The 13,094-nt window shown below is 48.5% G+C and overlaps 1 protein-coding gene across 5 annotated transcripts in view; it reads left to right on the plus strand.

The window, feature by feature from the left end:
- The window catches only part of c1qtnf12 (C1q and TNF related 12), a 94,651-nt gene that overhangs the window by 51,002 nt on the left and 30,555 nt on the right, over positions 1-13,094 (plus strand). For all 5 annotated transcript variants that reach the window (XM_038821919.1, XM_038821920.1, XM_038821921.1 and 2 more), the window contains 2 exons: positions 1,436-1,617; positions 11,267-11,375. In XM_038821919.1, coding sequence (XP_038677847.1) covers positions 1,436-1,617; positions 11,267-11,375 — 291 coding nt within the window. The remainder of the gene's footprint in view (positions 1-1,435; positions 1,618-11,266; positions 11,376-13,094) is intronic.

Below are 13,094 nucleotides of genomic sequence, written 5' to 3' on the forward strand. Positions count from 1 at the left end.
CTAAGAAGCAAGAGTTTTGCTTGGATACAGAAGTTGAATCATTTTCCTGGACCATATGACATAAAGGATAGAGAATCTCTGGAGTGTGTTCAAGAGCTTGTGCTGTGATTGAAGGCATCCTCCACTGAAAGCAATGTAACCCATTAGCAAAATGCCAGCCAGCATGATCCCAGAGGTACAAGATCCAAGCCTGCCATTTTATGATTTGCCCATGCCAGTCATGTATATTAGCAATTGACTCATTGCATTGCAGTCCCTTACTCTTCTTTCTGACCACAGTATCTAGAAGATGGTAACACCAGAAGGCACTTTAACAACACAAGCATGGATATTCCCCGGCTCTGAAAACCCTGACGCAGTAAAGGTTCCCCCAAAGTTCGGATTTTCGAACGGGGGATGCAGGGGCTGGGTGAAAACGGGAGTCACGGCGGGCCACCCCAGAAAGAGTTCAGAAGCTGCCAGGTTCAGAGGCGGGCTGGTCGAAAGGCTGACCTCAGTGCTCCAGGACGTTGTCGAAAAAATGAATGAAACAAAAAAAAAGCATTCATCCCCCCACTTGTGCCCCACACACCAACCATGCCAATTCATGCCCCCCAGAACTAACCCCTATGGCCCTTCATACACTCCAGGTTAACCTATGTTCCTCTACCTTTCTTCATGGCTCTTTATATCCCTAATGCCACTTAGTGGCATCTCATGCCAACCCATGCCCACCCTTTCCCTTACAATTACCATGCCAACTCACCCAGTATCCGCAATGGGAAGACCTTAAGTCCCATGTTGAGATTAAATAAAGTTTTTTAATGTGTGTGTTGGTGAATTCACAATTTATCTCTTTCATGAAAACTCATTCACTATATTTAACTTCCTTAAATTCCTCTGTATTCATGGTCCCACTTTTCACAAATGTTATAATCACTTGGAGTTGTCAATCAACTGTGAACTGACAGGCACTCCACCATGCTAATGGTAGGTTATTAAATCAATCATGCAGCACTAATTGCTTAACAGGAAGTCTTATGTCAACAAATAGTGAAATGGCAAGCATTGTTTTTTTTAACAATGCAGAGAGTATTTTCAAATATTTAAAGGGCAGGAGTTTTCAATGCCTTGACATCTCTCTTGACAGCTATCCTGCCCACAAACTACAGATGTGCAATTTAAAACCAATTCCCATTTTCTCTCTCTCCCCACCTCCACCACGCGCACACCACAAAAATGACATGTACCAAGTTTGTAGGCGGGATTTCCAGATTTGTGCATTTGCCACCATTTGCTTCTCTATCTGCATGGAAATTCAGGCCCATATCTTTCCAGATGCAATAATGGAACAAGCAGAAAAGCTCACACAATGCTTTAGCCACAACTCCATCCTGTTCTTTTGAGTAATCTTGTCGGACTTGCACTGTTCAGTGATTTTGCTTGCCTTTCTCAGAAGCAGCAGAGAGACGGGCAGCCTTGACGACAGAGGTCCATGCAAGTTTGAGTCCACCATCGTCTTTCCCATTCGAGGACACCCATCCATACAAAAGAGTAGAGGAAGCTTTTCACTGCAAACTGAAGGGGATTGTTATTGTGGACAAAAAGACTCTATTAGAACTTCAGAACTTCCAGACGGTAAGAAAGTCTAAAGCCCTTTTTTCAGGTATCTCCTGGAATTAAAGGGCGAAGTAGCAAAAAAGTGCAAATTATATACCATGGACCAATAAATATTAAGATAAGAGTATTTAAATTTAGGAAAGAACAGAAATCTTATCGCGTAAACCAAACAGCACCGATTTGCAAAGATATGTTAGTGAATTGAACTTTGCCAAGCAGTTGAATTTTGGTTGTTTGGGCCTGATTAGATTCAGGTTCTGTTTTGTCGTTTGTTCCCCACTGAAAATGGGGCACTTGTGGAGTTACTAGGCAACAGAGATAATGGCTGGGGTTTTTCGTTCCAGTTTGTGTTGGTCGGGTTCGGTGACGAGAGCAGAAAATACCACAAGAAGGCGGAAGCCGCATTCCACGTCTCTCCCCCCCCCCCCCGGTCCCGTCGTTCTCTCCCCCCCCCCCCCCCCCCCCAACCCCAACGGCAATACATTCATCCATAGCAGCATCATGGCAGAAGATGTGTACCTGGCAAGCAACACACCCACGGGAACTCGGAGGTGCATTTAGCGCTTAGGAGAGAGAGGGTATTGCCAGGGGTTGCCAGCTTAATGCCTGTGGGCTACCATGGAGGGACGCAACTGGATGAAGACTTTCCTCATTTGCTCCCTGTGCGTTGGGGCGATCTTTACAAATAGTGCCTGGATCATCGCGTGTCCGATTTGATGGGGGAGGGAGCGGGCGACTCGTAGGCCGCCCACCAGCGATGCATCATGGAGCCCGTGATTGCAAGTTATTTTTATTGTAAGTCCCGCATTATATGGTGGGAAAAGCCGCCATTACTGGCTGCGGCTCCAACGCCCAGTTATCGCCTGCCATCGATGTCGGCAAAAATCTCGGCCAATGTAATTACCGCCTGCTTATTGGTGCAGTTTTACACTCAGTAAAAATAAAAATGGAGAGAGATGTTAAACAATCGACACTGTTGGCCCAATTTTCCACCATCGTACAAATCAAGATCTACCCTGATAAGCTTTTAGAAATCTGGAATGAATGTAAAGCAAATTGACATACAAGTTTTATCCATTTGGAATTTGCCAACTAACTGACCTTGGCATGCTTTGTGAAAACACTGGGGAAGAGTTGAAACAGAATTTCAAGTAGAGAGATTTACTATAGAGATAACATGGGGGATTGAGAGCCTTGTGGAATTTCTGCTGAATTTATAGAGGTGCGCTGAAATTAAGGGATTAAAGGAATAGTTTGAGCTACTCCCATGGCAATGAATGAAGTTAATGACAGGACCTTCACATTGTTACATGGGAAAGGATTTGGCTGTCTTGGTGTAATCAGTTTTATAGTGTGGCTAGCTTGTTGTCGTTTGGCGAAGTCATCACATTCAAGAGGAACCTTTGTGTTCTAAATCAGGGTGCATTCTAAGGATGCGAAGAGAGTTTAAACGCTTTAATGTTTTGAAGTTATTAATGAGAGGATTATGAAAAAAGGTATGATAATAACTGGGCTCCACTCGATTGTGTTGCACTTCATTGTGAAAGGCAACTCAAGATAATTACACCGTGTTGGTCAAGGTAATGAGATCTGCTGGAAGTCTGGTATAAACCTGCCTTCTATTGTCCCCAGGAGTTGACATGCTGCTCTCTAGCAGCTAGTAAATAGTACAGAAATGTGTCAAAGCAATTACGTTGCCTAGAAAATTATACCATTCTGATGCCGTGCACATGTAATGTAATATGATTTTTGTCAAGTAGTGTGTAATTTTCTTCCCACACTCCAATTGGATGCTTAGAATGAAACTGCAAGCTTGACCAAACAAGAATAAACACATTTACAAGTGGCATACTTTCACTGGCCAATAATGATTTCCATAAACCTTATTTGCCTTGTATATTTTTAGAATTGGGCCAATAAGGCAGGTTTGTTGGAGGATTTTTGTTCCTTTATATTCAATGATTCCATTCAGACTGTTGTCAGGGAAACCAGTTGGTCTTCTGGCATCAGGGCAGGCTTGCTTGAGGGGCAGACGTGTTGTCCTTATTGAGTAATACTCCCGTTGCGCTATTGCCACTGTGGCTTGATCAGCATATCCGCCAATCTGCAGGAGAGCAGAATCGCCCGGGACCGGCGAAAATCCCGCCCCCACCGTGGCCGGAATTCTCTGCCACCCGGGAATTGGCGGGGGCGAGAATCGCGCTGCACCGATCGGCATTCCCTCCGCACCGATCGGCGAGCCCCCTGCGGCGATTCTCCGGCCCGTGATGGGCCGAACTCCCGCCGCTGAGAGGCCTCTCCCGCCGCGGTGGTTTCAACCACCTCTGGTGGCGGCGGGATTGACGGCGCAAGCGGGTCCTGGGGGGGGACGCGGGGCGATCGGATCCCGGGGGGTGCCCCCACGGTGGCCAGGCCCGCGATCGGGGCCCACTGATCAGTGAGCGGGCCTGTGCCGTGGGGGCACTCTTTTTCTTCCGCCGCTGCCATGGCCTCCACCATGGCGTAGGCAGAAGAGAACCCCCCTACCGCGCATGCGGTGGTGGTGACGTCAGCGGTAGCTGATGCACTGGCGCATGCGCGAACCGGCGAAGGCCTTTCGGCCAGCCCCGATGCCGGCCAGCGACGTCAAAAACCGTTGGCGCTAGTCGGCGTGGCGCCAACCACTCCGGTGGGGGCCTAGCCCCCAAAGGTGCGGAATTTTCCGCACCGTTGGGGAGGCCCGACGCCGGAGCGGTTGGCGCCTCTCTGCTACGCTGGGACCCCCCGCCCCGCCGGGTAGGGGAGAATCCCAGCCGAGACATCTGTGCTGAACTGAAATCCCTATTTATCCAGTTCCCCCAGCCTGTCCCAAGCCGAGGAGATAATGGAGATAATGTGATGACATCAGAGACTACTGCATGGAGGGCCCAAATCCAGTTTTCCATTTGAAGGAGGTCGATTTCAGATGTCATGTGCAGGACTGCATACAAGTTGCAAGTAGACCACCACGAACATGTTGCAGAAGCACCCTATGCTGAACATTCACCAATCAGCTGGCAGGCATTCCTGTGCATTTACCAAAAGCTGGCCTATAGAAAGCATTTTCCTATTTTTAAAAAATTGGACATCTAAAACCTGCACTTGTGCCCTCTTCAGCAGAGTTGGGATATGAGCTTGGCCTCAGGTGAACTGTTTCCTAGGTTATCGTTGGAAACCTGCACCCAGCTCACTTATAATCACACCTATCACTCAGTACACACTCTTCCAACTCACTATCTGTGCAATGCAGCATGAGATTTATGTCCTGGTATTTTCAAGTTCCGGAGTAGGGTTTCCCTTCCTGTAGCCTGTGGATATTTCACTCCTGAGTTGTCTGGTGGGCCCTTGACGAAAGGTCGATGGCCAATTATTAGCACATAATGATAAGAATAAGCAGGAGCAGATGAGTGGCAGCACAATGCAGCAGCAGTTTGCCAAGCCGTCCGTGCGTGAAGGTTTGAGAAGAGAGAAAGGGATAAGGGAACCAAGCACTTTTCTGCAGGTAGCCTCCACCTCGCTGCTGGTTGAGTGGGGTCTATGGGAATTTTCTGCAGCCTCGACTAGTGACTCCTGTCTTAAATCTAGGTGCAGCAACGGAGACCGGATTTAATGAGGAACAAGTCCCCAATTGGGGAGTTGTTGGCTGTGAAGAAATTCAGTTGATTCAGGAGAATAGGCTTCCAGCAGCTTGGGAAACATAGCAACAAACGAACAACTGTTTTCAATGAGTTTTATTCATCGTGTACATCTATGATTTTTTAAAATAAATTTAGTACCCAATTATTTTTTTTCCAATTAAGAGGCAATTTAGCGTGGCCAATCCACCTACACTGCACATCTTTGGGTTGTGGGGCTGAAACCCACGCACACACGGGGAGATTGTGCAAACTCCACACGCACAGTCACCCAGGGCTGGGATTCGAACCCAGGTCCTCAGGGCTGTAGGCGTGTACATCTATGATTTCTATTCTCCTGGACCAGGACAATATCCAGGTTTGGGCTGACAAATGGCAAATAACATTTGCACCACACAAGTGCTAGATAACAATAACAAGAGAGAATTTAGCCATTGCCCCATGACATTCGATGGCATTATCATCGCTGACCCCCCCCCACTATCAACTTCCTGGGGGTTACCATCGATCAGAAACTGAACTGGACCAGCCATATTAATACAGTGGCTGCAAGAGCAGGTCAAAGGCTAGGAATCCTAAGACGGGTAACTCACCTCCTGACCCCCCCCAAAGCCTGTCCACCATCTACAAGGCACAAGTCAGGGTTGTGATGGAATACTTTACATTTGCCTGGATGGGTGCAGCTCCAACAACACTCATCACTCAGCTCAGTGCCATCTAGGACAAAGCAGCCCGCTTGATTGGTACCCTTTCCACAAATATTCACTCCGTCCACCACCGACGCACAGTGGTAGCCGTGTGTACCATCTCCAGGCAGCACTGCAAGAACTTGCCAAGGTTCCTTAGACAGCACCTTCCAAACCCACCAGCAGTTTAGAAGGATAAGAGCAGCAGATACCAGGGAACACCACCATCTCGAAGTTACCCTCCAAACCACTCACCATCCTGACTTGGAAAGATATTGCTATTCCTTCACTGTCGCCGGGTCAAAATCCTGGAACTCCCTCCTTAACAGCACTGTGGGTGTACTTACACTATGGGGACTCACGCGGTACAAAAAGACAGCTCACGGCCACCTTCTTACGGGCAATTAGGAATGAAAATTAAATGCTGGCCTAACCAACGATGGCCACATCCTATAAATTAATATTTAAAATCACGGCATGGCTGAATACCCCTGTTAATCTGGTTGTGGGTATGTTTACAAAGCTGGTTCGGTTGCTAACTGAGTCAAGAAGACCTCACTTGGGAGAAGTAAATAACAATTCGTTCCGTGAATCATTCACTGTTGGATTCCCAGAGACAATTAAACTGCTGGTTCCAGAGGAAAGCTGGGCATGTCCGAGCTGCATTGAATTCATGGTAAGCTACAAGAAAATCAAAAGCATTCAAAGCCCCGAGCAAAGAGATTGCAAAAGAGAGGAGGAAGAATTAGGTAGAAGCAAGTCTCGTCTCCAAGATAGTTTGGCCAGTTCCTGACCTCATTACAGCCTTAGGTCCAATGTGGACAAAAGAGCTGAATTCCAGAGGGTGAGGCAAGAGGACTGCCCTTGACATCCAAAACACCCCGAGCAAAGTGAGCGATAACACTGGCGTGTGAAGTAGATTGTGGAGCAAAGAGACTTACTACGTTCACAGGTCAAGCGTGGTCGGCCTGGTACTTTAATTGATTTAATATGAAGAATTGCACAGTCTGTGTACTTCTTAATATCATTGCAAGTAAATAAATCTACTCACTGAATGTGAGCTGAGGAGAGTTGTATCGAGATATTCATCTTCTGGACTAACTTGGAGCAAAGTAAAGATGCAGCAAGCATGGTAAACCATTGGATTGGTGAGGGTGGAAATCCAAGAGATTACTAGGAAGTGAAGAGGATGGCGTGGATGTGAATATTCAAAAGCAATTGATAAGGTGCTGTCCATGAGCTATTCAATAAAACAAAGGCAGAGCATGAAATAGAATGTGACAGCGTGGATAAGAAATTGGATAAACAAAATAATTGTTAATAGGAGAAGACATATACGGACTCAAGACACGAACTCTGCTACTCTAGCCCAACTGCTGCCGGGCCTGCTGTCCCCAGGTGCTGTCGGGTCTGCTGTCCCCAGGTGCTGTCGGGCCTGCTGTCCCCAGGTGCTGTCGGGTCTGTTCTCTTCAGGTGCTGTCGGGCCTGCTGTCCCCAGGTGCTGTCGGGCCTGCTGTCCCCAGGTGCTGTCGGGCCTGCTCTCCCCAGGTGCTGTCGGGCCTGCTCTCCCCAGGTGCTGTCGGGCCTGCTCTGCCCAGGTGCTGTCGGGCCTGCTCTGCCCAGGTGTGCCGGGTCTGCTGAGTTTAACCAACACTTAAGTTTTTAATTTCAGATTTTCAGCATCTGCAGCATTTGGCTTTTATTTTAGTTAACTGATCTGGACTTGGGTATGGGAGCATAACAGCAATGTTTGCAAAATGATTGCAAAAGTGGTAAATTGTATGAAGGATTGTAAATCCCTACAGAAAGTCATGGATCGGCTACTGATTGCAGCAGGTGGGTATCAGCGAAATGTTATGCATAAAAATATGAGATGGTATGTTTGCAAGAATAGGCAGAGGATGAATACACAAAATGGGAAAGGAGTTCAGGTACACACATTTGTAGGAGTGGGATCCTGGGTTTTAAGAAATAGGAGAAGGGAGTATGAAAGGAAAGAGTGGAATGCAATAAAGTTCAACAATATTGTGTTAAAATTCAATTGAATTCAGTATGACAGTCAAACTGAGAGCCCATTGGGTGGGAGTAGTCGGGGTGATGGCATCTTCAAGGCAACAAGATAAAATTTCACTTTCTAACAAAACTGTCGGGCCTGCTCTCCCCAGGTGCAGTTGGGCCTGCTCTCCCCAGGTGCTGGCGGGCCTGCTCTGCCCAGGTGCTGTCGGGCCTGCCCTCCCCAGGTGCTGTCGGGCCTGCTCTCCCCAGGTACTGTCGGGCCTGCTCTCCCCAGGTGCTGTCGGGCCTGCTCTCCCCAGGTGCAGTAGGGCCTGCTCTCCCCAGGTGCTGTCGGGCCTGCTCTCCCCAGGTGCTGTCGGGCCTGCTCTTCCCAGGTGCTGTCGGGCCTGCTCTGCCCAGGTGCTGTCAGGCCTGCCCTCCCCAGGTGCTGTCGGGCCTGCTCTCCCCAGGTGTGCCGGGTCTGCTGAGTTTAACTAGCACTTCAGTTTTTATTTCAGATTTTCAGCATCTGCAGCATTTGACTTTTATTTTAGTTAACTGATCAATTTAAAATTTAATTCAGCTTCCACTGTCTTTTCAGGCAGTGCATTCAGATCATTTCAAAATTTGCTGCATAAAATGTTTTCATTTTACTGACGGATATGTTTTCTTGTCAATTATATTAAACCTGTGCCCTCCGACTAATAACTCACCTGCCAATGGAAATAATTTCTCCCAATATACTTTATCGACGCACCTCCGAATTTTGAACACCTCCATCAAATCTCCCCTTAACCTGCTCAGTGCTCTCGGGGGACCAATCCCAGCTTCTATAGTTGCTTCACATAACTGGGGCGGGATTCTCCGACCCCCCGCCGGGTCGGAGATTCGCCGGGGCCGTCGTCAACCTCGCCCCCGCCGTGTCCCGAAGTCTCCGCCACCAGAGATTCGGCAGGGGTGGGAATCGCGCCGCGCCAGTCGGCGGGCCCCCCCAGCGATTCTCCGGCCCACGATGGGGCGAAGTCCCACTGCTGTCAAGCCTCTCCCGCCGGCGTGGATCAAAGCACCTGCCTTACCGGCGGGAGCAGGCGGCGCGGGTGGGCTCCGGGGTCCCGGGGGGGGGGGCGATCTGGCCCCGGGGGGTGTCCCCACGGTGGCCTGGCCTGCGTTCGGGGCCCACCGTGGGGGCACTCTTTTCCTTCCGCCTTCGCCATAGTCTTCACCATGGCGGAGGCGGAAGTGACCCCCTCCCCTGCGCATGCGCGGGGATGACGTCAGCAGACGCTGACGCTCCGGCACATGCGCGGACTTCCGCCGGCCAGCGAAGTCCCTTCGGCCCCAGCTGGCGTGGCGCCAAAGGCCTTCCACGCCAGCCAGCGGAGCGCCAACCACTCCGGCGCAGGCATAGTGGTTCACGCCACTCCATCACGCCGGGACCCCCCGCCCTGCCGGGCAGGGGAGAATCCCGGCCCTGGGGTTCCACGCTCCTGCTACCATTCTGTTAAATCTCATCTGCACTCTCTCCAAAATCATGATTTCCTTTAAAGGGCCTACACTCGGGCACAGTACTCTACATGAGGCCTCATCGGGGATTCGCAATGGTTTATCTTAGCGTCGTTACTTTTGCACTCCATGCCCCTGTAAAGACAAGAATCCTGCATGCTTTTCTAACAGTCTTATTATTGTTCTGCTGCTGTCAGAGGTTGATGAGTGTGAAATCCTGCCTCTCTCTGCTCTTCTACCTCTTTTAAAATTGTACCATTTAGTTTATATTGCCTCTTTACCTTTCTCCCAAACTGTATAGTTTCTCGCATCTCTGCACACAGTTTCACCTGCCATGTGTCTGTCTTGTGTCCTCCTGAAATCTGTTACTAGTTAATTTCCAACAACATTTTATTAGTGGGTGCTTAACAGGCCAAGCACTTGCTGTAAACACACGTTGGAGCTAGCCGATCACTGATCCATGAGGGTTTGACTCGATCCATGAGGGTTTAACTTCTGTGATGTCAGGTGAATGGTTGCTGTTCGCAGTTGATGAGGTTTCTACATTTGCAAGCGGATAAACGTTCGCAATTGATGTAATTTCAGATCTGCTCCTTCACTTAATTACTTTCAGATATTGGGCGTGATAGAATGGACTCGCCGCGCCTGACTCGGTGACGTGACGAGGCTGTTAAATCTTGCGAGAGGCCTGTGCAGATTCTGTGACGTTTGGAAGACTTTGCAAGATCTAACGAGACCTTGTGATTTGTCGTGATCTGGATTAACTTATTGTTAAATATGTCTGCGCCCGATTAGTGACCCAGGAACAAACGGCCGGGTCGGGGAGACCTTGCCGTGGCACTGTTTAGCACTGGCCCACACAAATGTGGACCAGGCGTGACAGCACCTGTGTGGCAGTGCCAAGCTGGTTGGGGCACTGCCAGGGTGTACCCTGCCCTTAAGAGGTGGGGTGAGAGGGGCTCGAGAACCCCCGAAGAGGTAAGTGGGCGGGGGGGAGGGGCGATGAGATCCTGAGGTGGTGGTGGGATGGCTGATGGGGTCGCGAGATCAGGAATATATGTTCAGGAATTACCAGGAATATATGTTCAGAAATTGTGCGTTTCCAGCTCTTGACTCTCTCTGTGATTAATTTTAAAAAGAAGGTAGCTTACCGTCTAAATGTCTTAAGGTAGGAGCATGCTTGGGTGGAGGGAATCTGCAGAAACGGAAGGATCTGTAAGCGGGCCAGTAATGAATGATGCTTTGGGAGGGAAAATGTTTTAACTGTGGTTATGACAGCTTGTGACCCAATCTTCTGGTCCCCGTCATCCCCACGGTTACGAAGGTCATGAACAATATTATAAGTCTTTTATCCCCAGCAGACAGTAAACAGGACTCAGCTAGGATTCTTTTGGTCCTGCTCTTAAATCACAGTTGTTTATTTATTTTAAGATCATTTATTTTGGGCTTATCTGTAATCAAGACAGTATTAAATGTGCAGGCATGATAAAAAAAAACATTTTATAGTTTAATGAGGTTACAGATGGATGAAAAATGTGTCTGCGCTTAACTGCAAATATCAACCAAAGTGCGGCAAAGTTTCTAATAAAGCCAGCAATAAATTCTAAGCCAATTAACAATTTCTTATTACAGGCATTCTTTTGCCTGTCACAATAGAGCCACTAGCCTATTTTACAATAAACCTGTTGATGTCTCCTTAAAATGCCAGGCACAAGACGGTGCCAACACATTTGTTGCTATTTAGTAGCGCTGACGGTGATTTATAGGCAATAATTGTTTGCATTGGTCTCATTTAACGTCCTTACGAAAACATATTTTGTTTTTCTATAGCCACCTGCAAAAGGTGCATTCCTCAGAGGAGCTGGAATGAATCTGTCAACTGGGCGATTTACAGCACCAATTACAGGCATCTACCAGTTTTCTGCCAACGTACACATTGGTAAGTGCCGACTCAGGACTCAATAATTTTCAACTAGATGTTTGTTTAACGGGGAAACAATAATTTATTTTTTATTCGTTCAAGGGATGAGGGCTTTGCTGGCCAGGCCAGAATTTATTGTCCATCCCTAATTGCCCTTGAGAAGGTGGTGAGGAGCTGCCTTCCTGAACCGCTGCAGTCGCTGTGGTGTGTTAGGGAAGGAGCTCTAAGAGTTTGACCCAGCGGCAGTGCAGGAATGGTAAATAGAATTAGAACAACGGTGGCTCTGTTTCAGGGGTAATCTATTGGGTTGTGAAATGATGCAGGAAATTCTGAATGTAGATGCTGCATATAAGCAAGTAGATTCTTTATTGACTGTATACTTGGTATTATCAAAGTGGAGCTTAAAACAAATATGATTCAACACTGGACAATATGGTTATAAAAGCCCAGGAGACCTGAGAAGGTAAGTTAAACAGCATTTAATAAGTTAGCATCAAGTACATATTCTCTCATATTCTACAGGCAGATCAAGTGAAGCGTCCCCATCGGTCTCATCAGGCTTATTCTAGTCTGAGTCCCCAAGTCCGAGTCCAATGGACTGCTGTGGGGGTCTCCTTCACCATTTTGCCCACGCTTGTGCTTCTAGTAGCTGAGTCGAGGGGAGTATATCTGTCAGGGAGTGCCTATTTCATGCAGAATGCCGAAGGGACAATATTGGTGGGGTGGGGGGGGTTCCGTGTCCATATCCGAGGTCGGCCATCCAAGTGCTTCTGGACCGGGCATAGGTCCCTAGTGGGATCTGGTGTGACTAAAGGACAACAGGCAGGGTGGGCACAGATTCATCTAGCGTGGCTTTTCTAGGGCACTTTCCCTGCCCTTGAGGTGGTCCACGTTCTTCTGATCAGTCCTGCCGTGTAAGCAACAGTCCCCGTTTTCTCCACTATAGTCCCTGGGACACATTGGACATCGCCCCCAAAATTCCAAACTGAAACAGTCCCCCGGGTTTAAAACCTCTGTCATGCATTTGGTGATCGTGGTACCTCTTCTGGAGACCCTGCTTCATTTCTACCTACCCGCGAAGAATTGGGAAACTTAAACACAGGCGGATCCGGAGGCGTCGGCCCATTAGCAATTCTGCCGGTGCTGCCCTGGTTGTGATGTGCCTCGACATTCGATAGTTAAATAAAAACCGTGCCAGCTTCATTTAAATAGATGGTATGCAGCAGTTCGGAGATGATTCACCCCATTGGTGCGAATAAATGCCTGGAATTCCTCGCTGGTAAAGGGGGGTTTCATTGTTTGTGGCAAGCATCTCTGAAATCCTGTGGGCACTGAATGATTGGTGCTATTTTCCACGGTGATTCATGAGGTGGTGGAAGACATTCAGCGCACGTTCTTTGAGTGGGCGTCTATAAGGAGCAGAAACATTGACCCCAAAAAAGGTCCCGGCGAAGTCGCATGCAAACGCACCCAGGGACATCCTGGCCACTCCCAAGAGCGGAGCGTGGCTGATGGAGAGAGCTTCTGGTGTTCCTGGCCAGCCACACATTGCTGCACCATTCGCTCGATGTCGCAGTAAAGCCCTGGCGACGACACGTAGCTTCTTCCAAGCATTTTCATCTTGGAAACACGCGGGTGTCCCCTATGTAAATCTTATAAGATTGTGCGCCGATCCGGACATGGGATGACTGCGTGATTCCCCACAGGAGGATGCCGTCCTCCACATTGAGCTCCTAC

Source organism: Scyliorhinus canicula, chromosome 16, assembly GCF_902713615.1.
Source record: "Scyliorhinus canicula chromosome 16, sScyCan1.1, whole genome shotgun sequence".
In the NCBI taxonomy this organism is placed as follows: domain Eukaryota; kingdom Metazoa; phylum Chordata; class Chondrichthyes; order Carcharhiniformes; family Scyliorhinidae; genus Scyliorhinus; species Scyliorhinus canicula.